The sequence below is a fragment of the Strigops habroptila genome, chromosome 6, assembly GCF_004027225.2.
Source record: "Strigops habroptila isolate Jane chromosome 6, bStrHab1.2.pri, whole genome shotgun sequence".
Taxonomy (NCBI): Eukaryota; Metazoa; Chordata; class Aves; order Psittaciformes; family Psittacidae; genus Strigops; species Strigops habroptila.
In genome coordinates, this window is record NC_044282.2 from 61,382,084 (window position 1) to 61,402,743 (window position 20,660).

Below are 20,660 nucleotides of genomic sequence, written 5' to 3' on the forward strand. Positions count from 1 at the left end.
GCTTACGAGGGCATGTGAAGATTTATATTTAATATTGATTTTTAACAATGGCCAGTGCAGAAAATTATGCTGGGATGACAGAGAAGTCTAAAATAAATACATACATAAGTAATAATTTAAGGAGAATTAATTCCTTACAAGCAACACTGCCAATATGCAAGTGAGTAGCCTGGCATGAGAATGAGTGCTGGTCTTTCAAGGTTTGGCTGGGGAAAATCAACCCTAACCTAAGCAAAAATCAATTACAACCTTTGGAGTGTGGAAGCATTGGAGCATGTTGGCTGTGGCTTGTATTTCCCTCTCTGCCATCCCTTGTAATATAAAGTGATAAATGTCTTTCAAGGCCTTTGCGCTCGATGGGTCTCATTTTTGTTTTTATAAAAGATTTATCTGGTAAAGTGCAGAAACAGTCACTGCTTAGGTATTTATAAGGTGCCAACTGTCCCCACAGTGTGACACTTAAAGAGCCGAAGCAAAGATTTTCAATAAACAAGGATTTCTAGCTTTTAGCCTTGAGATTGACATTAACAAACAGTTACTATTTCATTAACAACTATAACGATCCTGTATTTTTACAATTTAGGCTCTTCTGGATAACAGCTCCTGTATTTTGTAACCCAAAGGCCACCAAATGAATTGTCTCCGGACAGCAATTCATCTTGCCTACGTTAACACATCCACAGATCACAGCCATCCACCTCTGAACATGCACCTCCCTTCAAAGGTGGTGCACTCCCTAGAGCAGGAGCCATGGCATTCTCATGCAAACACCTAAAATGGGTCAGATGAGTCATGCCTGTAATCTCCCTGTTTTTCTCCACCGATAAAGCACCCAGATCAGGTACAGATATTTACAGCCATACAAGATGAATGCTGTCCTAGATGATTTAAGCTGAGCTGACATACTATAGAACAGCTACAGTCAACTTTAATGCACAAACCCCACAAGGAAGCAAGACCATAGTAGCTACATCTTTCTTACCATGATTGGGACACCAATGTCTGGCCACAAGAGATCCTCAGAGGGAAGCTTGGGAGAGTTCCACACTACCACAACTTTATTTAAGTATGGGAGACCATTGAGCCTTTCTAGGGAGTTCATCAACACTTCCTCCCGCTCGTAAGTCAACATCACTACTGTGAACTGCTCCCGGGGGACGTTGCCACCCAAAGCAGCCTGGAACTCCTTCCCAGAGCCACCTGCACCTCCACCAATTGGTCGAAATCCAGTCCCAGACCCCAAAAATTTTGCTTCTGATGGTAAAACAGGGTCAAAGGGAGTGTAGGGGAAAAGGTGGAAAGGCCCCGGAGCAGAATTCCAATTCCTGTAGATGTCCATTGCAGTGAGGGTGAAATTGCGGAGATATTTAGGAGATGCATAGGGTGGTTCTGTTTCCACAGGCCCCAAGTCCAGGTCACCATTGTCTGCCATATTGGGGTCTGTACCAGCAGCTTTGCCAGACCGGTGGGGAATCTCCACAGCAGTTTCTTCTCGGATAGGAGCAGCCGGGATTTGGATTCGAGTCCTTATGATAGCTAAGACTGTGCTGAACACATTGTCAGAGGTGGAGAAGTAGGTCTCCCACAAGAAGCGGCCCTGCCTCCTCATGGCAAGGAGATCATTGTCAGAAATGCTTCTCAGAAGAAAGTGCACTTCTGTGATACGTGGCTTTGGTATAATTAAGGCTGCCTCGTTCCACCGGATCACATCATTATAGGGTAGCTGAACTTGCTCTCCGAGAACCACCGGGATGGCTCCAACTTCCAGAGCCTCAAACAGTCTCATGGCACACCCTGCGGAGATCACTAAACGGGTGTCCCCTGGGGTGATTATCAGTGCAAAAGTAGATAGCTTCAGTAGCTCTAGTCTGTCATCCCTTTCTCCACACAGAGCCCACTCAGTGGGCAGACTCACCTTAGGCTGGTTCTTACATGTGAACTCCACCAAAACAAAGTCCAACTTGCTGTCCTGAACAGCCTTCAGGGTAGTAATGATCCGATCGTCGTAGTCAGCTGGGGCATTGCCTTCTATTTCCTCTTCGAAAGAACGGACCTCTTGCAAGCTAGATCTGAGAGACTCGATCTTCTCCCCCTGGAAACTAAACAGGTATTTACGCTTGACCGGCACCTGGGGTGGGATTTCTAGGAAATTGGGTTCAGACATAGCGTGGACCAGAGGTGATACCACAATATCAAACCCTGGTCGATACTGCACATCGTAAAAGGTGGACTGGGCAATCATGGCGCGCCCTGTGCTGATGTTGTAAATGAAGTTCTGAGTTTCCGATTTCCTTGATAAACTGATGATGAGATGGTTATGTCCATCAGTCCTCCAATACGGCAAAGAGTGCAACTGTTGCTCTAGTTCAGTAGGTTTTGGCATTACGGGCTCTTGCATTTCCCCCACTAAAATTATATACACACAAGCAATATTTGCATTTTCAGTAACATAAACATTAGTTCTGACAGTTGCCTCAAAGGCTTGTTTAATTAAAGGGTCTAAGGAGCTACCAAAAGGGTAATCGTCACTGTTGTAGACATAGACTGGAAAGCCAGATGTCAACGGGCAACGTGAGTAGTCAAAGCAGTTGTGCAGCCTGCAGTTCCGGTTGGATTTTGGCAGGGGGAAGGTCACATCATCTTTGTCTGGCAGCAGTCGGATGGGCAAAGAGAGCTTGGGCTGGTTCTGAGCCATCAGCTCTTTGTAGGAATGCTCGGTCTGGCTAATGACGTTCTTCAGCTGCAGCAGGTCCTGCTTGGCATTTTCAATGCTCTTTTTGCAGGCCTCGATCTTCAAGTTGAGCTTGGCGATCTCGCTGTTGAGCTCCTGCCGCTTCGCCTCCAGCTGGAGCAGCTCCTCACTGACCGACTCGCGGATGCGGCACAGGTCTTGAACATGCTTTACCTCGCACAGCTCGTTGCCAGTCCGAGGGCCAAAGATGCGCTTGCCGGCATCGTCCGCATCATCGATGGTGGTTAGGTAGTAGTGGGCAATGAGGGGAAAGAAGACGAGGATAATGAAGAGGGTGAAACTAAGCCATGTGAGCCGGATCCGACTGGACCATCTCAACATCCACGGCTGGCCTCCGTTCCCCACTCCCCCATTCCGCAACATCGTATATCCAGTCATGAGTTCAAAAGTCGCTGCGCGCCCAATCACGTTGGATCAGTAGCCATAACCAAAACAGTTTTTATAGCGAGTCTCTCAGAGAAAGATGTTATTGTGCCTGCTTAACGAGAAGCCAATAGAAGGGGAATTCCATCTTCTTGTCGTGCTGGCAGCTTTTCTACAGTTGTTTTGCTGCAGGCACAACTTTTGATCCTGTTAGACTTGATCATTGACCTTCTCACCCACCCCCAGCCCACCCTTGGTCTGCGGGTAACCTTTGCTGGAAGTGTCACAGCGTTGTCATGGTGATTCAAAGTCTCAACCGGCAGAAGAAAAACACAATGGGATCAAGCCAAACTCCACTGCTGCTCTTGACATCCTGCATTACCATCCAATGAATATGGAGAGGCACCAGCCATTGTGGAGAAGGAGCCAGAAGAGACTCGTACGAATGTCAGTCTCTCTCATCTCTGCTGTGCAGCTGATGCTCTGCCATTCCTACAAGAGAACAATCATATATTCAGATAACGAAAACAAAACGACCCCTTAGTGACTTAAGACACCGATAGTTTTTAAAAGCTCTCTGCAGAAGAGCTACCTTTGCATATGTCTAACACCTCTGGGGTTAATACCTGTAAACCTGACAAAGTGATGGGATTCATTAGACGTGGACACATGGTTTTCTCTGGGCACTCTGCTCCTCATTAGTGTTGCATGCTTCAGTGGCCAGACCAGAAAAAAATCACAGGCCCTGGATCTGGTTTCCTATTTCTGCCACTGCCTCGCTGTGTAACTTTACTGAAGCTGCTTAATATCTGCAAGCCCCTGTCTCCTCATGTACAAAATGGAGATATTCATATACACCTGCTCTCTCTTCCCACCTTTTAATGGCATGTTGTGATCCTGGGACACAGCAGTGCTGTGAATTTGTACTGCATAACTGAGTGTAATGACTACTGTTCTGGTCTAGTGACTAGAGCTGATGAGGAATTTTTAGATGAAGTGTTTTGCCTTCATTTCCTGCTAGAAAATTTTGATTCATTGCAAGAGAAAGTTTAAAGGGAAAGTACTTATGTTGCTTATGATAACCTCCACTGGCTGGCTGCACATGGGAGAGAATTTCTGGTTAAAACTAGAAAAGTCTACACTATACATCAAAATCCAAAGTTAGGATCTGTTGGGTACCGTACCGCCACAGTATCAGCTTGCTTAGATTTGCCTTATTCCTTGGAAAACTGAGATGACACTGAATGCCTACCTAGCATGGGCATAAAAAAAGCAAGGATGTGGCAAATTCAGCTCTGAGTCTTTGGTCTATACTAATAGATTTAAATCTAGGCCACATGAAAATGCTGCCACTAGAAACTCTGCCTTCCCTTTTATTAGCATCCTCTGAGGTACCCAAGTTGCTGGGATATTCTTTCATACACTGGACTTCCCACATCACTGGTGAATATAGCGCAGGGCTTAGCTTTGACTCTTGCACAGCCTCAAGAGAAGCTTACTAATTTCCGCTTCACTTTTTAATTAGAGGAAAGTCATCTATACTGGTGACGGTCATTTTTCACTAAATCTATTTAATGCTCCTCTCATCTACTCATCAAGAGTTAGCAGAAAGAAGGTTAGGAAGCAAATCTCAGCTGAAACAGATCTGGAAACAGTCCAGAGCAAAAGAGAAGTTCATCTTAAAGGAGCAGAAAGAAGTCAGGAATAATTTTCAGTGTAGTACACAAGTGCATGTCAGAAAACATAAATAAAAGATTTGATTTTAACCAGGAAAAATCATAATGAAAAGAGAAACAACTGCAGTAATAAAACACAATTTTTAGGCCTATTTTGTTACGCAGCCCCATGACTAACTGGGGAATCCCCCCGTCTGACCCACAACCGAGTTGTACAGCAGTACAGACACTTAAAATTAAGGCAGATTTTAAATTCATAACATTGTCTGGCAAACAGCACTGGTGTAAATCTCAGAAAGCCGGGAGAATAAAAGGGCTAAAAGTCAGCAAAAGGCTAAATCAGCTTTCTTGGATCTTGGCAGCGCAGTTGCTGTGGGCAGATGGGGGAGGCTTCAGCTCTGCTGGCAGGACATTTTAATACTATTCTTCTCTGTGCACCAGCTTGCATTTGCCCAGGCTGGGAGGGAGGCTGGTGGTGAATGTAAATCCCCAGCGCTTCTGCATGGGGCTGTCAGTCAGGCCCAGGAAGCCCTGGCAATAGCAGCATACTTGTATCGTGCCTCTGGGACTGCTGCTACCCAACAGAAGGGTTTTAGCATGCATCAGTGTACAAAACCAGGCGACTGAAGGCAAAAATAATCATACTTAAAAAAAACTCTTAAAGTCTATTTTTCTTTCTTCCCTGCCGCTCCCTTTCTAAGCTCTCCCCAGGAAACAAAGCTCATGCTATCACTGTTGTGTGTGTGTACCAATTGGTCAGCCCCTGCTATTTCAACCTGGTCTCATAGGGACTGCAAAGATCCTAGAATTGCTACCAGCTTTCTGCAAACAGCTGGCCAGATGAGAGCTGCCCTACTAACCCTTTTCCTGAGGGAAACACCAGTGCACACACTCACATCATCATCAGTGAATCTAAAAAAAAAGCTTAATTTCAAGGCACATGTGGGAAAACAAGCTCTGCTGCTTTTTCATTTGGGGGTGCCATGGGATAAGTGTGGTCTAACCCTGCAAGGTGTTGAGACAACACAGAAACAAGGGATCATAAATGTGGTTAAGACAGAATAAGGTGGTACGTGGACATGTTACTTTGGACTGGCCAGAGAAAACTGCAGCCCAAGAAGCAATGAAGTCAGTCCCAAAGGTTACCAGATGAGACTACATCTAAATCTTGTTCCTTTGTAGCTGCTTTGCCCATTTATGAGCCCTAAGCAGTAATGAAATGGCAAACTGGACTCCCTAAAATGGCAACTGGGGTCCTTGAAAAGCTAAATCCATCACCCCACACATGATCCTCTGCAGCTGTTCTGCCACCTAATCCTTCCAGTGGCTCCTCTGGTCCTTCCGTTCAGTTGACACCGAACAAACTATATCCTCCTGACCTAAAAATATGGGCTGTGAATTAAAAAAATGCATATGCTCAGAAACTTGAAGCTGACAAGCTGACTATGCCACTAGCTTGGGAAAGACCACATAGGAAAGACCAGAGCAGGCTGGGGAGGGATTTAAAATGCAACAAGCGTGGTTTGGGATCAGTGAAAAGTATTGACTGTCAGCATGAAATATGTGCTGGCAATAAAGCAAGCACTTTAGACACACTCTCGGAATCTTCTTCATTACTAAGACTTTATTCCTCATCAACTCGATAGAGCCTGAGGTTGTAACACATTGTTATTAGAACTTCAAAAAGAAGGCAAAGTAAAAACCCAATCTGTGGTTTTACCAACAGAGACCTCAGTGTTGTATTTAAGAACAATAAGCAGCCCTGGAGAAAAAGGCTGCTGATTTCCATAGTTCTCCAAAAGAAGTCTGGGAGGAGAAGAAACAGGTTAGCTGCTGGACTTTCTAGCCAGCTCATTCCTCTCTCTCCCAAGTACTATTTAGTCCTTTAAACTGACTGAATCCCATACCGAGAAATTCTTGTTGACATTATAACACAATGTTGCTGCCTGACAAACCTAATTACACACACACAAAAAAGATGTGGCATGAAGAGCTCTTAGGAAATCAGATGCTCAATAATTATCAGAGACTCTTCCCAAATGCCAATATGACTGACTTGCAGGCTGCAGTTCCTTCTCCCATGGCACAGGGCTGCGAGACTAAACTGCTGTTGAAGCACGTAGTCAGATCTCAGTTCAAACCCCGGGTTGTATTACCAGCTTTCCTCAACTCTACAGTAGGCACTCCTTGTGCCAGTCAAGTTATGGGAATACCTGAGGTTCTCCCTCATTTTGCATTCCTAGTAGAAAGAGCCAAGCTGGTTTGATCTTTAGATGCTCATGAAGTCATTACTCTGCAAATGTTCACTCACAAAGGTCCTTCTGCAAACACCTGAGCACACCTATTCCTCGCTGCTTACACCTCCTTTTGTCCATCTCCCTATAAAATGAGGGAAACGTTGTTCCTTTCTCAGCATATTTGTGAACAGAGCATGGAACTTTTAAACTTACAGTCCTCCAAAGCTTAACGCAGGAACAAATAACCATTAGGCAGATTATGGTGACACAGAATGCATTGAACTTCCCAGGAGGAAAATCCACAGGGATCCTGCATCTGCTAAATTAGAGCTCCCAAACTCTGTCCCTAGGCACTCATACTCAACCTTAGCCTCTTTTCCTCATCAAATGATGGGTTTGCTATGTTACCTCCACAAGCTTTCTGCTGTGCTGGCCCTCTCCATGGAGAGGGAAGCACCGTACCCAACTCTGTCACACAGGCTCCCTCCTGATCAACAGCAAAGGATGTCAGGGAGTACATGTTAGTGGCTCCTGTCCTTTATCTGTCCAGTCTTGAACAGACAATTCCTATTGCCAAGTCTCTTTTTCACCAGCTCTAAAAATGAAATCAAAAGGGGGGGAGAATCACTTTTTTTTATAAAGGAAAAGTAGAAAATTCTGCTAAACAAAGAAAACAGAGCATATTCCTCCCCCTTTAGAACAGGGTTTCTGGTGAAATGGAAAAGAAACAAACACAAAACGGTCCTTCAGCAATGATAACATTCTACTTCCTAATGCTCTCAAAGGAAAGGATTACACCCCAAATCTCCGATCACTTTGGGAACAGGAGCAATTGAACAAGGAGAATAAATCGATTAGGTGTGTGCTTTAAAGTATGTTTCAGAGCAGATCTTTAAAAGGAGCAGATGGAAAATTCACTCTGAAATGCTCCGTGTCCTACAGCTGTAGGGATCACCATGAGGGATTTGTACCATCTTGAGAGCTCACAGGTACAGAGAAATTCTCCTAGGCTAAGATCAATGCTGCTACACGCACAACCAGTGAAAGGTCTTGTAATCTGTAAACTCAGGGGATAAACTGCATCCCTGGGTTTAGGAAGCTTTTATCTAAACCAAGGCACCTCCACCACATTTACAGCTCCATGTGAAGCCAAACCTGCTCCCAGCCATGCTCTCCATCCGCAGCTGGGCATGCACAGGGTGAAGGGGACCTGGACACTGGCAGAATGAAAAAGCACGTGGAGGTGGGGAGTGCCATCAAACCACACCTCTGGTCACCACCTGCTTAGCCAAAGCTGTTCCCTGAAAGAGAAGGCCAAAAGATTTTCAAAACTCAGCTGGACAATGCCCAGGTTCAGAGACCTCCAGAGGTCCTTTTCAGTCTAAAGGATGGTATGATTCTGCATCTGGGCTCTCAGGTGGCAATAATTCAGAAATGTGAGCCTTCCAGTACCTTAAGGGGCTGACAAGAAAGCTGGAGAGATGCTTTTTACATGGGCCTGTAGGGATAGGACAAGGGGGAATGGCTTTAAACTGACAGAGAGGACATTTAGATGAGATCTTAGGAAGAAGTTGTTCCCTGTGAGGGTGGTGGGGCCCTGGCACAGGGTGCTCAGAGAAGCTGTGGCTGCCCCGTCCCTGGCAGTGTTCAAGGCCAGGCTGGACGGGGCTTGGAGCAACCTGCTCTAGTAGAAGGTGTCCCTGCCTGTGGCAGGGGGTTGGAACTAAATGAGCTTAAAGGTGCCTTCCAACACAATCCATTCTATTATTCTACGATTCTATGAAACCTGGAGTCAAGATGTCCTGTGTCTGCCCCCAGCTCTAACATTGCTTCTCTTTAGCACCCAGAAGAAATTATGCAACCTCCATGCTCATTCTCCTTCTTTACAAAGCAAAGATGAACTCAAACTGCTTCAAAAGCAGCCAAGTGAAGAACTGGCAGTCTGGCTTACAGCTTTTTCTTCCCCACGTGGGGCAGAGGGACAAGTCCGTGCTCCAGGAGATGCTCAATACTGCGGCAAGCAGAAGCTATAGAAATTTCTCCCCCACATGCTTCCAGGTACCTGCCTGCTTTGCCTTCTGCAAAAGGTAGCTGCTGAAGGTCTGTCATGCTCCTCAGCTGAGGTTTATTGAGTAGTTCATGAACATTCAACTATTCTGATGAAATCCTGAAGACCACAGCCAGCTTTCAGAGGGTGGGTAATGAGGGTATGGAGAAACAACTTGCCCAAGGTCAGCCTAGAAGCTGCGCCAGCTTGGGATTCACTCCACATCTAATTGTCCTGTCTACAAGATCGTCCATCTTCCCAGCCTGCCTTTTTCAAGCCGTTTCCTTCTACGTTGCCTTCTTGCTTTCTGCATAATGCATTGTAAAATCTACTTTACATATAGAGCTTTTAGTTCTTCAATTTATTAGTGTTGTCTTCCAGTAATAAAGCAGCCACATTGTTTTATTTCTTTTCTAGGCTGCACACAAGCACTTCGCTGCACAAAGAAATATCCAGCTTACAAGCAAATCCTTTTATGTTCTGTGGTATTGAATGGTAGAGCACCCTGAATGCAAAGGTCAACCCCCTCCAAATCTCAGAGCAAGAAATGGCAGGGCAGAGCTTTACAAGAAGGCTGGTAAATCTGTACAACCACACAGAGGCTGGTGTCATACTGCTCACTGCATTCCCATCTACAAAGTGCTAAAGATTTTTTGGGATGCGGGAAGCAAACCGAGGAAGCAGGTACTTCACTCCACTGTGTGCAGTGGCACAAGCTACTGAGGAGCAGCTAATTGGCTAATCTTTTGTTCACCACTAAAAGGGATGAATTAGGAGTGGGAGGAGGGGAAGGCTCCTTCTGCTTTTACCTTGAAGAAATTAATGAACAAGAACTGTCTTGAGGTTAAACCATGGCAAAGAGCCAGGTGCTTCATATCACAAGAGAGAAGCACACAGAGGTCAGCTCCAGGCAGGAGGAGAGGGCTGGCTTTCCAAACAGTGGCTTTGTAAGACAGCTGAAGTCCTTGGTATTCTTTGTGGTTTTCAGCCCTAGATAGCTCAGCCATATTATTTTCCCCAAGGCAAAAATACAAACCTCTCTCACCTCCCTATAACACCATCATTACCACTTCCTCAGCAGCAAATAACCATGTGGCAGAATTCAGCCTCCTGCTTTCTGACAGCTGCTTCTGGTCATAATTAAGCACATATTTAAAATTTTCTCTGTCCTGGATAAGTTATAAAGAAAGGAAACATTGCCCAAATGGCACAGAAACATACGCAGTGTTTAACAACATCTCACTTAGCAGAATGAGTCACTATGGTAAATAACCTGTGTCTGTGAATGAGGGTAGATTTAGATTAGATTCTAGGCAGGAGTTCTTCCCTGTGAGGGTGCTGAGGTGCTGGCACAGGTTGCCCAGAGAAGCTGTGGCTGCCCCATCCCTGGCAGTGTCCAAGGCCGGGTTGGACGGGGCTTGGAGCAGCCTGCTCTAGCGGAAGGTGTCCCCACTCATGGCAGGGGGTTGGAACTGGATGAGCTTTAAGGTCCCTTTGAAATTGAACCATTGTTTGGAGCGAGCAAGCGGCTGCATGGTACTTAGTTGCTGGCTGGGGTTAAACCAAAACAGCTGGCCTAACAAACCAGATGTCCAGCTAATGAAAGTCTGTGTAGGACACTTGCACTGTACAGTTTAAACTGTACAGTTTAAAATGTGCAGATGTGGAAGCAGCCAAACAGGGCATTTCAAAATACACAAAGAGAACAAAACACGGTGCCTGAAGGCTGTGGTTGTGCTTAACAAAGTTATTACCCATCAGAAGAGTGTATGATAGAAGACAAGCACTAGCAGAATGCATAGTAATTAAATTTCTACAAAGCGAAGTTGCCACTTGGGTTTGAAATGCTGGATAATTTCACATACGCTGTGTGCTGTTTTGTCACTGGTGCTCAGTGCTTCACTTGCAAGATATCATAAAGAAACATAAATGACAAAGGTAGTCTCAAGCTGAGCGGCTAGAGAAGACTAACACCACCCAGTCCCTGGAAGAGGCAGGATGGGAAACAGCAATCTCCACTCAGCATGAGTGTCCAGCACAGAGACTGCTCCTACCATAATGGTAGGTATAAAAACATACAGGAAACACTGGGAGACAGATGTAGTAATAACAAAGCAGTTAGGAAGGGCAAAGTTACACTGTTCTGTTTAATAAAGGCCTAAGAGAGAGGTCAGGGAAAGACAGATCAAAAGAATTGGCCAAAACTGAAGGAAGGCATTAACTTTTTACCTCCATGAGATAGATTCAATCACTGAACAAGATTAGATGGGTTTTGGAAAGCCACAGGTTATGAAAGTTAAGCTCGGGGTTAGATTGAGTCTGCCTAGAAGTAAATTGATAGATTAAATATACCCACTCACCAAATTTTTATTAACACAGTGTTATATTAGCCATCAGATACCCAAAGAAAGCCTCTCCCTGCCCAAAGCTTGTGCCTGTGCTGAGGGTCCCAACAGGGCTGCTCCCTCCCTCCCTCCCAGCTTCCCCACTGCAGCTTGGGCAAGATGCAGCCCAAACCGACTGGTTTCCTTTTAGTGTTCCTTCGTATCTGAAATATTAACAGGAGAAAACCCCACCAAAACAGTGAATACCAAAACTCCCTAGTTCTATAAAATTCTTGTCATGTAGATAATTTATATATTATTTAATTTTATTTGAACTCCTCTAGTTCCCAGCTCACATGCCAGGTGGAGGCATCAGCACCCTCCATACTCTGGGAAACATGAGTGGGATCCCATACTTCCACTGACATTTTTTTGCACTCCCATGTGTTACACAGCGTGTTCCTCACCAAGCTGCTCCTTCACACCTCTGTAATGGCCACTTTTGTGGCTTTAGGATCCTTCAAAGCAAAAGGTGATTCTGCCAGCTCTCAGTGCTGGGAACTTGGGCATATCAAGAAGAGTATGGCAGAACTGTTTAAGGGTTGCAAACTTAATGAGCAAACACAGCACTTCTTTTGACCTCAAAAATTACTTTTTAGGATAAAAGAGAGGAGGTCTTAAGATAAAAAAAGCATGATGAAATGCTTCAACCAATGGCACTGCCGCACGGAGCCTGTTCCTTAGCATCCCAGAGCAGATGTGCTGCACTCAAAATGTCTTTGTCTATTAAAACTGTGTCAGCTTCAGAGACTCCAAAACTCCCTGTGGCATAAACAGAATTTCTAATGAACAGCTGCAGGATACAGGAGTAGCCATACAAAATGCAGCTGCTGGGATCTTTCTCTTTATCCCTCTCTCACCACCTTTCCTCTGCTGCCCAAATCTCATTTTCCCCCCATTTGGGTCCTTCCCAGCTCCACTGCCTCGCTGTGTCTTCTGCACCCTCCACAGATAAGCACTCTGGGCCCATCGGCTTAGTTCACCCATAACCTTCTTTGTGTTTCCCTGTGACCTACCTCCATCCTCCTCCTTCGCAGCAAGTCAGCTAAGTACCAGCAGTTTGAGGGCAGACACCCAGCACTGCTTTCCTCTACTGACATTTATTCATAGAATAGTTTGGGTTGGAAGGGACCTTAAAGCTCATCCAGTTCCAACCCCTGCCACGGGCAGGGACACCTTCCACTAGAGCAGGTTGCTCCAAGCCCCGTCCAGCCTGGCCTTGAACACTGACAGGGATGGGGCAGCCACAACTTCCCTGGGCACCCTGTGCCAGGGCCTCACCACCCTCACAGGGAACAACTTCTTGCTGATATCTAAATCTCCCCTTTTTCAGCTTGAAGCCATTAGCCCTTGTCCTGTCACTACATGTCCTTCTAAAAAGTCCCTCCAGCTTTCTTGTTGGCCCCCTGAAGTACTGAAGGGCTGCAATAAGGTCTCCTGGGAGCCTTCTGTTCTCCAGGCTGAACAAGCCCAATTCTCTCAGCCTATCTCCATAGGAGATGTGCTCCTATTAGTTCCAAAGCTTGCAAGCATCACTCATCTCCTTAGACCGCATCTTGTGCCCACAAATTTCCTGGTCTAAGAGAACTGCACTTCCATGCGAGCCCTTGAGTGCTCTCACGCCTCTCCAGTCTCTGTGAGAGCTTTGCTGCTGCTTTGGCTGCTAGCACTGAGAAACTGCAAAGGGGAGAAATAAAGGAGAAAAACTATCATGCCAAACCCTGTAATTCCACAGAACATGAGCAATCCTCAGGGAAGGATTCAGCCCGAGTAAATTGAAACCCACTAATAGATCTTTTAGCTTCAGCACTGCCTTCCAGGCCAAGGCACCAAAGCATGACTCCTTGTGTGAGTCAATTTATTTTTGTTTTTAAATCCTCTGCCTTTGAAACCAAAAACCTGTCAAGCGTACAGCCTGGTCCAAAGGCACTTCCCGACTGCTCTCCCAAACATCATGGTGTCCTGTTAGCTAGCTGGAGAAACAGCCAGGATGATTATTAATTTAGTCAGGCACTTGTAACAGCTCCTGTGATGCTCAGCATTGTACTTAGAGAAAAATATAATCTGTCTCAACATAGCCCCAACAAGTACTTCTGGGAACACCAGCACAAATGAAGCCTGAATTCTTACTGTTTGATGCTCTCAATCTTCCATGGGGTTCCCCAGTACCCCATAAAAAGCCTTGCTTTCCTATTTTCATGACATTTATAGGGAGTTAATACTTTGGTGAGCTCTATCTCTCTAATTTGAGTGAAGACAGGTGATGGATTCAACAGTTACTGGAAGACTAACAGACAAGACCACATGCCAAAGTCCCATTTGATTAGAACACTGACAACATTACAGAGAAGCTAATGCAAAGCAACAGTGTCTTTTTAAAGAAATCCTTATTAACTGGTATTGAACACGCAGGCCAGCTAGACAGACACCTTGTGGCTTTGAGACAATCTGTCTGAGGTAATCATACAATGTCCAAACGCTTTAGCTATTCATCCACTGCAATGAATGGTGAGACTGGTACTAGCAGCTTAAACCAGCCAAGTTTTTGCAAGTTAATGGCTTAACAGCTTCCCGGGATTGGCAGCAGGATGTGCAGGGCAGATCTTATTCGTAGCTGACAATGCTTTGTATAGTTAACATCCCTAATGCACTGGAGGGAATATTCCCAGAGAAACTGTGTGCCATGAATACTGTGGATACGCTCTGCTCTTCTGAGATTGCCCAAGTAATTGTCACTGCGCGAGTCCCACCTGCTCGTTCACAACAGAAGGTGAAGAGAATCCAAATGTCAGCAGAAGGGGTACATTTGGGAAGGCTGAAGCTACTTTGGCGAGGACATGCCAGGCTTAAAAATACTCCAAGCAGAAATCTTCAATGCACAACAGCTATTTTTGCTGGGTAACTGGGGCCAAATGTCCTCGGAGCAGCTCAAAAACGGGCAGTGGGACATGCTGCCAGCACAACACTCGTGCAGATGAAGCAATCGCTTCCAACACAAGCTGCTGTCTCCCAGCCATTAGCCCAAAGATCTGACCGTTTCCAACTCATGTCAGCTTCAGGGACCATTTGCAGAAAAGATGCTGAGAGGTCCTAATGGACAAGGAAGCCATGAATGTGTCTTCTGGCTGTTTGTATCAGTTATTATGGACAGAAGAGTCAGGCCTAGCACCTCTTATTCTGTGCCATCCCACTCTCATCTAAATGGCTTAAGCCATTTACAGCTCAGACTGCACAAAATTATTGCAAGGGACAGCACAGCTATCTCTCTTTTAGGCTTAATAGTATAATAGGTTGGCTAGTGTGTGAGTTAACTATTGCTGTCCACTGGACAAAAGCTGCTTGTGTCCAGAGTAAATACCTGATGCCCAGCCAAGAAAAGGGGAGATGTTTGCAGAGCCTGGGAAAGCTGCCGGTGAACACATGCTTTGAACGGCTCAGCAACACAGCCACCAACTCCACTGAGAACGTGCCATGCAGACAGACACGAAGGCATCGGCTTGGAACAAAGTCATTAAGATAGCCACAAAATTCACAACTCAATTTGACCACTGTACAGAAACCAATAAAAATAATAAAAAAGCACTAGGATGACTATATTAGATCAAACCAACGATCTACCCGCTTCAAGCCCTCACTCCTGAGTGCTCATTTCCAGCTGCTTTGGTGGAAAATACTCATAAATCATAGTCAGAGAACAGTTTATTCAGAACAATTTTCCCCTCACCACTAGCAAACAGGAGTTGCATGAGCCCATGAAGAACAGAAGCTGTCCATCAAAAGATTTTTTTTAAGCCATCGATCACGTGCATTCCCAACCATACAAAGTCTGAACTGTTTTGGGATTTTTTTCCTCAAAAAAAAAAAAAAGGGGGGGGAGGAAATCCTCATCAAGCATTTTGTTTCATAGCTTCTTGCAGCAGTGAGTTCCACAGCTGAGCTCTGCAAGTGATTTCCTTTCATTCTTCTACAGCATTATGCACCTCTACAGTGCTGTGTACAACAGGGCTCTCACTCGACCCACTACAGACCCAGAGCAACAAGGGTACAAAAGCCACCAGACCAAGAAGTGCCACCTTACCTTCTCTAAGCTGCCTGACATCCACCATATGCTCCTCTCTGAACTAGGTAGTATTAATCTTTCCAATACTTGCACTCATCAGTGATGGCAGAGAAGTAGAAATACAAGGATCCTACTGCCAAGGGATAATTTCAGCATAAATTTGCACTTCTGCTATTGTCTCATCCTTCCTGATGGACATCTTGGATCTCCAGTATACTCCTTTTGTGGAGTAGCCCTCCCTCTCTTCTATCCAACGTCCTCTCTAACATCTCTGTTCTGTTTCCATTCCAGTCATTTCCCAAATTTGTGCCGAGTTTCTTTTTTTTTTTAATTGCTCTCAATATGTCACTCTATATTACTCAACCGCAGACTTATTTAAACGTGTCAATGCTGTTGCTTAGCAGATCTGACTGTGCTTTACAATCTTGCCTGCTTCAGAAATCACGTGTTCCCCTTCCCAGTATTCCCCAGCATATTTGGATCATCCGGAAATTTAAAGGAAAATCAAAGCAAGTCTGACTCTAAGGCAGTGCACTGGCCTGCCTAAGAAAGCTTCACTAGAGATCCTTAAAAATAACAACCCACTACCAAAAACCACCTGGGAAAAAGAGGAATTCTGCCAAAAAGCCCTCCCAGTTTTTCTTCTCCATTAGGAAGCAGTATCAGGTGCTACCTGTCTTCCATTTTCTACCTTGTACTCACAAGCTTCAATAGGAGCCCATCAAGTAAATGATCATCAAGAGTTTTGTAGAGTCCTAAGACAGAGCTAATGTGGGCTGTCCCCAAGCAGCAAGCTAATTTTAGATAATGGTCTTCCATCACTCTATAAAATGCCTGGCACACCCAGGTCAGGTCACATTCTGACCTTTGAAATTAGACTTGGGTCTTTGCTGAGAGAGAGAAGATAATATGCAACTACATCACATACACAGTATTTTTTGCTTGGGCTTTTCAAGCTTTCCAACCAGCAACAGTGTAGGTTTAGTAACTGCCCCCATGCACTCCAACTCGTGCATTCACAGCCAAGTGAGTGGAGCGCCTAATGGCTCCATGCAGCACCAGCAAGCTCCGCACACAAATGCAGCGAGAGGCAGAAGCTCTCCCACAATGCTGATGAAAAGGACTAAGCAGAACCAAGGAAATGTCATTGTTCTGCAGTCCACTGAAGCAGAATCAACGCAGGCAAATTGCCCAAGAGCACACCAAAACCTGCTGTGCAGCCACTAACAGACACCAAGTTTTCTGTACATAGAATCATAGAATCAACTAGGTTGGAAAAAGCCTTTAAGATCATCAAGTCCAACCTTTATGCCAGCACTGCCAAGACCACCACTGAACTGTGTCATTAAGGGCCTCATCTACATGTTTTTTTGAACACTTCAAGGGATGGTGATTCCACCACTTCCTGGGCAGCCTGTTCCAGTACCTGATCATCCTTTCCATGAAGAAATTGTTCCTAATATCCAGTCTAAACCTCCCCTGGAGCAGCTTGAGGCCATTACCTCTTGTCCTATCACTTGTTACTCGGGAAAAGAGACCAGACACCTCCTCTCTCCATCCTCCTTTCAGGAAGTGAGTGAAATTCACCCAGGGCTCAAACCATGAGGTCACCTCCTTGGGCTTGTCTCCACTTGAGGTGTATTTCACATAGCTGACCTTGTCTTCTGCCCCAAAATCTCCAGCTCAGTCATCACCCTGCATATCCCTCCAAGCCGGGCTGGTTTAGGAGGAATTAAATCCCATAAACTGATGCCATCAAGACAATCTCCAGCAGCTGCTAATTCCAGATTTGGACTGCAAACCACACCCAGGAAACCAGGTTCACAACCCCGGGAACTGATACCACAACAGGAGACAAAAAGGAGACAACCAAAGACAAAACTTGCAGCAAGAGCTGCCAGAACGGCTGCTGGTGGGTTTCCAAAAATAACCCAGTTCCCTTTCTGCGGTGCCCAATGTCCGTTTACTTACAGCCACCTAAAAATAGCCCTTCCCATTATGGATCAATGAAGAGAGTTGACAGAAGTGAAAGACGTTCATGACTCCACACTCACGCAAGACGAAAGGAGATAAATCACTTTTGAAATGCAGCAGAGGGAACAATCCCGCACTGGCCCCAACACAGCCAGCTGGATGGGCCTAATGATTCTTCTCCAGCAACAGCTGTGATTGAGTTTATTTCCATTTTGTGTGATTAAAAAAGGAAGAGACAGATAAAAGGGAGAACAAAAAGTCCAAGATTTCAAAAGGCACTAAAAATAAAACAGTTTGTATTCACTTGGCAGCCTACCTTGACACCATTTTATAAATGATAGCCAAGCAGTCCTCAATAACCCAACGGGAAAATGCAAGTAATGTATAGGCAGGGAAACCAAGGCACGGGAATGTTAAAATACTGACTCAATCATCAATAGAATCAGCAGCAGCAGCAGCAGGTTTAAAGCGCAGGTGTTCCTGACACACCTTCCTATATTCATGCTGTAAGACCCTTCTCTATTTATTCTTCATGGAGCCAACATAATTGTTTCCATTGCCTGGCAAACGTAAATCGATGCCGAAGAGTTCAGCGGCTCCTTACAAGGAGTTACAGTCCATTTAGCTGATAAAAGTTAACTGGTTTTCAGAGCCTGTTCACACCTCGCAGGGAAAAGGCACTTTTTCAAAACTCCAACATACAAGTTTAGCAGCAGGATACCTGAAATTAATCCCTTTATTTAAACACTAACAACTTTTAAGTGTCTCTAAGCAATTGTAAAGCCTTTATTAGCTAAGGCAACGAAAGCCTGTGAGCAGCCAAGTCCAGATGAAGCCAAAGTTACCTGCAGTCAGTTTCCAAGCATTAACTTTGACAACACAAACTCGCTCTCGAGAGTATTTGTACCTCAGAGGTAGTAATAAAGAGCACAGCAACACAACTGGAAAGGCTTCACCTGCCCAGTTGCTATCTTGCTGCTGGCAGAAGTTCTGTGGGCAGAGTTGGATGGAGTGAATCCTCCTGGAAGCCATTTCCATGGTCATGAAGGGCAATAAGATGATTGGGAACAGCCCAGATGTACTGTGGGCAAATTGTACCTCACCAATCTGATTGTCTTCTGTAACCAAGGGACTGGTTTGGTAGATGAGTGTAGAGCAGTTGACGTTTATTATCTTGACATCAGCGAGTTTTTCATGTAGTTTCTTATGACTGCATATACAGGGAGAAAAAAATGACTGGAACAGAAGCCCAGGGAGCTGGTAGACTCTCCACCCCATCGACAGTCAAACCTCAACTGGACAAAGGCTTGAGCAACCTCACCTACCCTTGTGGTTAGCTTTAAACTGAGCAAGATGTTGGATTAGAGACCTCTAGAGCTTCCTTCCAACCTGATTTGTTCTATGATTCGAAGAAATGCCAAAGAAAAGGTGGTAGTCTTTCCTGGAGATACCTGAACTAGATAAAGCTGTAATGTGTAATAAAAACAGCTCTTTGTAAGCTTTTCATTGCACAGGTGACCTGGCGACAGGGAGATGTCCCCCAGCACACTGTGCTTCCTTTCCTCTAACATTTACATCTTGACAGAGGATGTATATGTATCCACATGTGTTCAATTAAAACACATGTACCACTTTCATGCTAAAATTTGAGGTGTTTTAATGGTGTTGTAAACCTGTACCTGTTTTATCACCTGTAGGAGGTGATAAAACATCCATGAGAGCAACACTACGGGATTAAGTGGGTTGGGCTGACATTAAAAGGCATTTTAAGAGGCATTCTTTTAAGGATTCCTCTGCTCCCACCTCTCTGCTCAACCACTACATAATCATTTCCGCAAATCCTTTCATGTATCCAACACGCAGAGAGATACACAAGGCACGTACATCCCAGACTGGATCCCATCTGGTTGCTTTAGTGGGCGGAAAAAAGGATTAGATGCTGTCTTCTAATTCTAGGCATCACCAGGTTTGTGATTTTTTTTTTAGAAATGTCTTCTGTTGTTACTGGAAAGTGTAACTATTGAGTTTACTGGAGTCAAAAACTCCTCTCGGGTTCACTTTCCTTTCAGCTTGCTAACAGCTGTCTTGCCAAAATCCATACAGGACAAAAGTCTATAGCTCCTCGTAAACACATCTTGAAATGGTTTCAAGTGCAGAGTAAAGTTTTCACCTTTAATGCAGTCTTGTAAGGCACACAGATATCTTCCTGACTTTGCTGGGCCCAAGCCAGAAAGAAAAAACCCCCTAAAACCACAAGTTACTGTTTCTGCTGACCAGGATTACCTGACTTAGTGAGTATCAGCAGCCTTCAAGGACACGGTATAACACACCTGAGTGGAAATCACAGGTGCTGGATGCAGTTCCCTTAAATCCTCTAAGCCTCTCCTTCTCTGCTGTAAAAACCGTTTCAGTGCTGATAAACTCACTTTTAGATTATTTTCATAAAACCGAGGGTCAGCAAACGATTTGGCAATTAAGACTGCCACATAATTCTCAGCCTGATGCATAACTCAAGCCTACTCCACTGAACAGACCAGGACGTAAAGGGGTGTGCTGCCTATTTGAGGTGTGATGTGCCCCGTGAGGCCACCAGGCCTTGGTGACAGATTTCTCAGAGCCACATCTTGCATCAATACGTGCTTCGCAGCCTCCCCAGGCTCTAGCTACCCTGCTGTAAGCACCTGCATCCCTCTGCAAACCTTGGCCATGTTTCGTGACAGTATCTGCTTTTGTGCATGCCTTGGACAACTCCTCCTGCTTCACCTGCTGAGAAGTTGCCTGTTGCCAAGGCTGGCTTTGCAGATGAAGAAACGAGCAGTTGCACTGACCACAGGAGATGTGGTCCAGCCCACAGAGCATCCTCATGGCCTTCTCTGGACCCGCTCCAACAGCTCCACGTCCTTCTTATGTTGGGGCCCCAGAGCTGGACACAGGACTACAGGGGGGGTCTCACCAGACTGGAGTAGATGGGGAGCTGGTCACACTTTTGGTGATGCAACCCAGGACACTGTTGGCTTTCTGGGCTGCAAGCACATGCTGATGGGCCATGTTGAGCTTCTTGTCAACCAACACCCCCAAGTTCTCCCCAGGGCTGCTCTCAATCCAGTGTCTGCCTACCCTGCATTTGCATCCAAAATTCTCCTGTCTGTCTTCAGAGTAAATCTGAA

At 45.3% G+C, this 20,660-nt stretch overlaps 1 protein-coding gene across 10 annotated transcripts in view; it reads right to left on the reverse strand.

The window, feature by feature from the left end:
* Window positions 1-20,660, reverse strand: part of EXTL3 (exostosin like glycosyltransferase 3) — a 162,661-nt gene that overhangs the window by 34,721 nt on the left and 107,280 nt on the right. For all 10 annotated transcript variants that reach the window (XM_030489627.1, XM_030489622.1, XM_030489621.1 and 7 more), the window contains one exon: window positions 983-3,607. In XM_030489627.1, coding sequence (XP_030345487.1) covers window positions 983-3,130 — 2,148 coding nt within the window. In that variant the 5' untranslated portion in view covers window positions 3,131-3,607. The remainder of the gene's footprint in view (window positions 1-982; window positions 3,608-20,660) is intronic.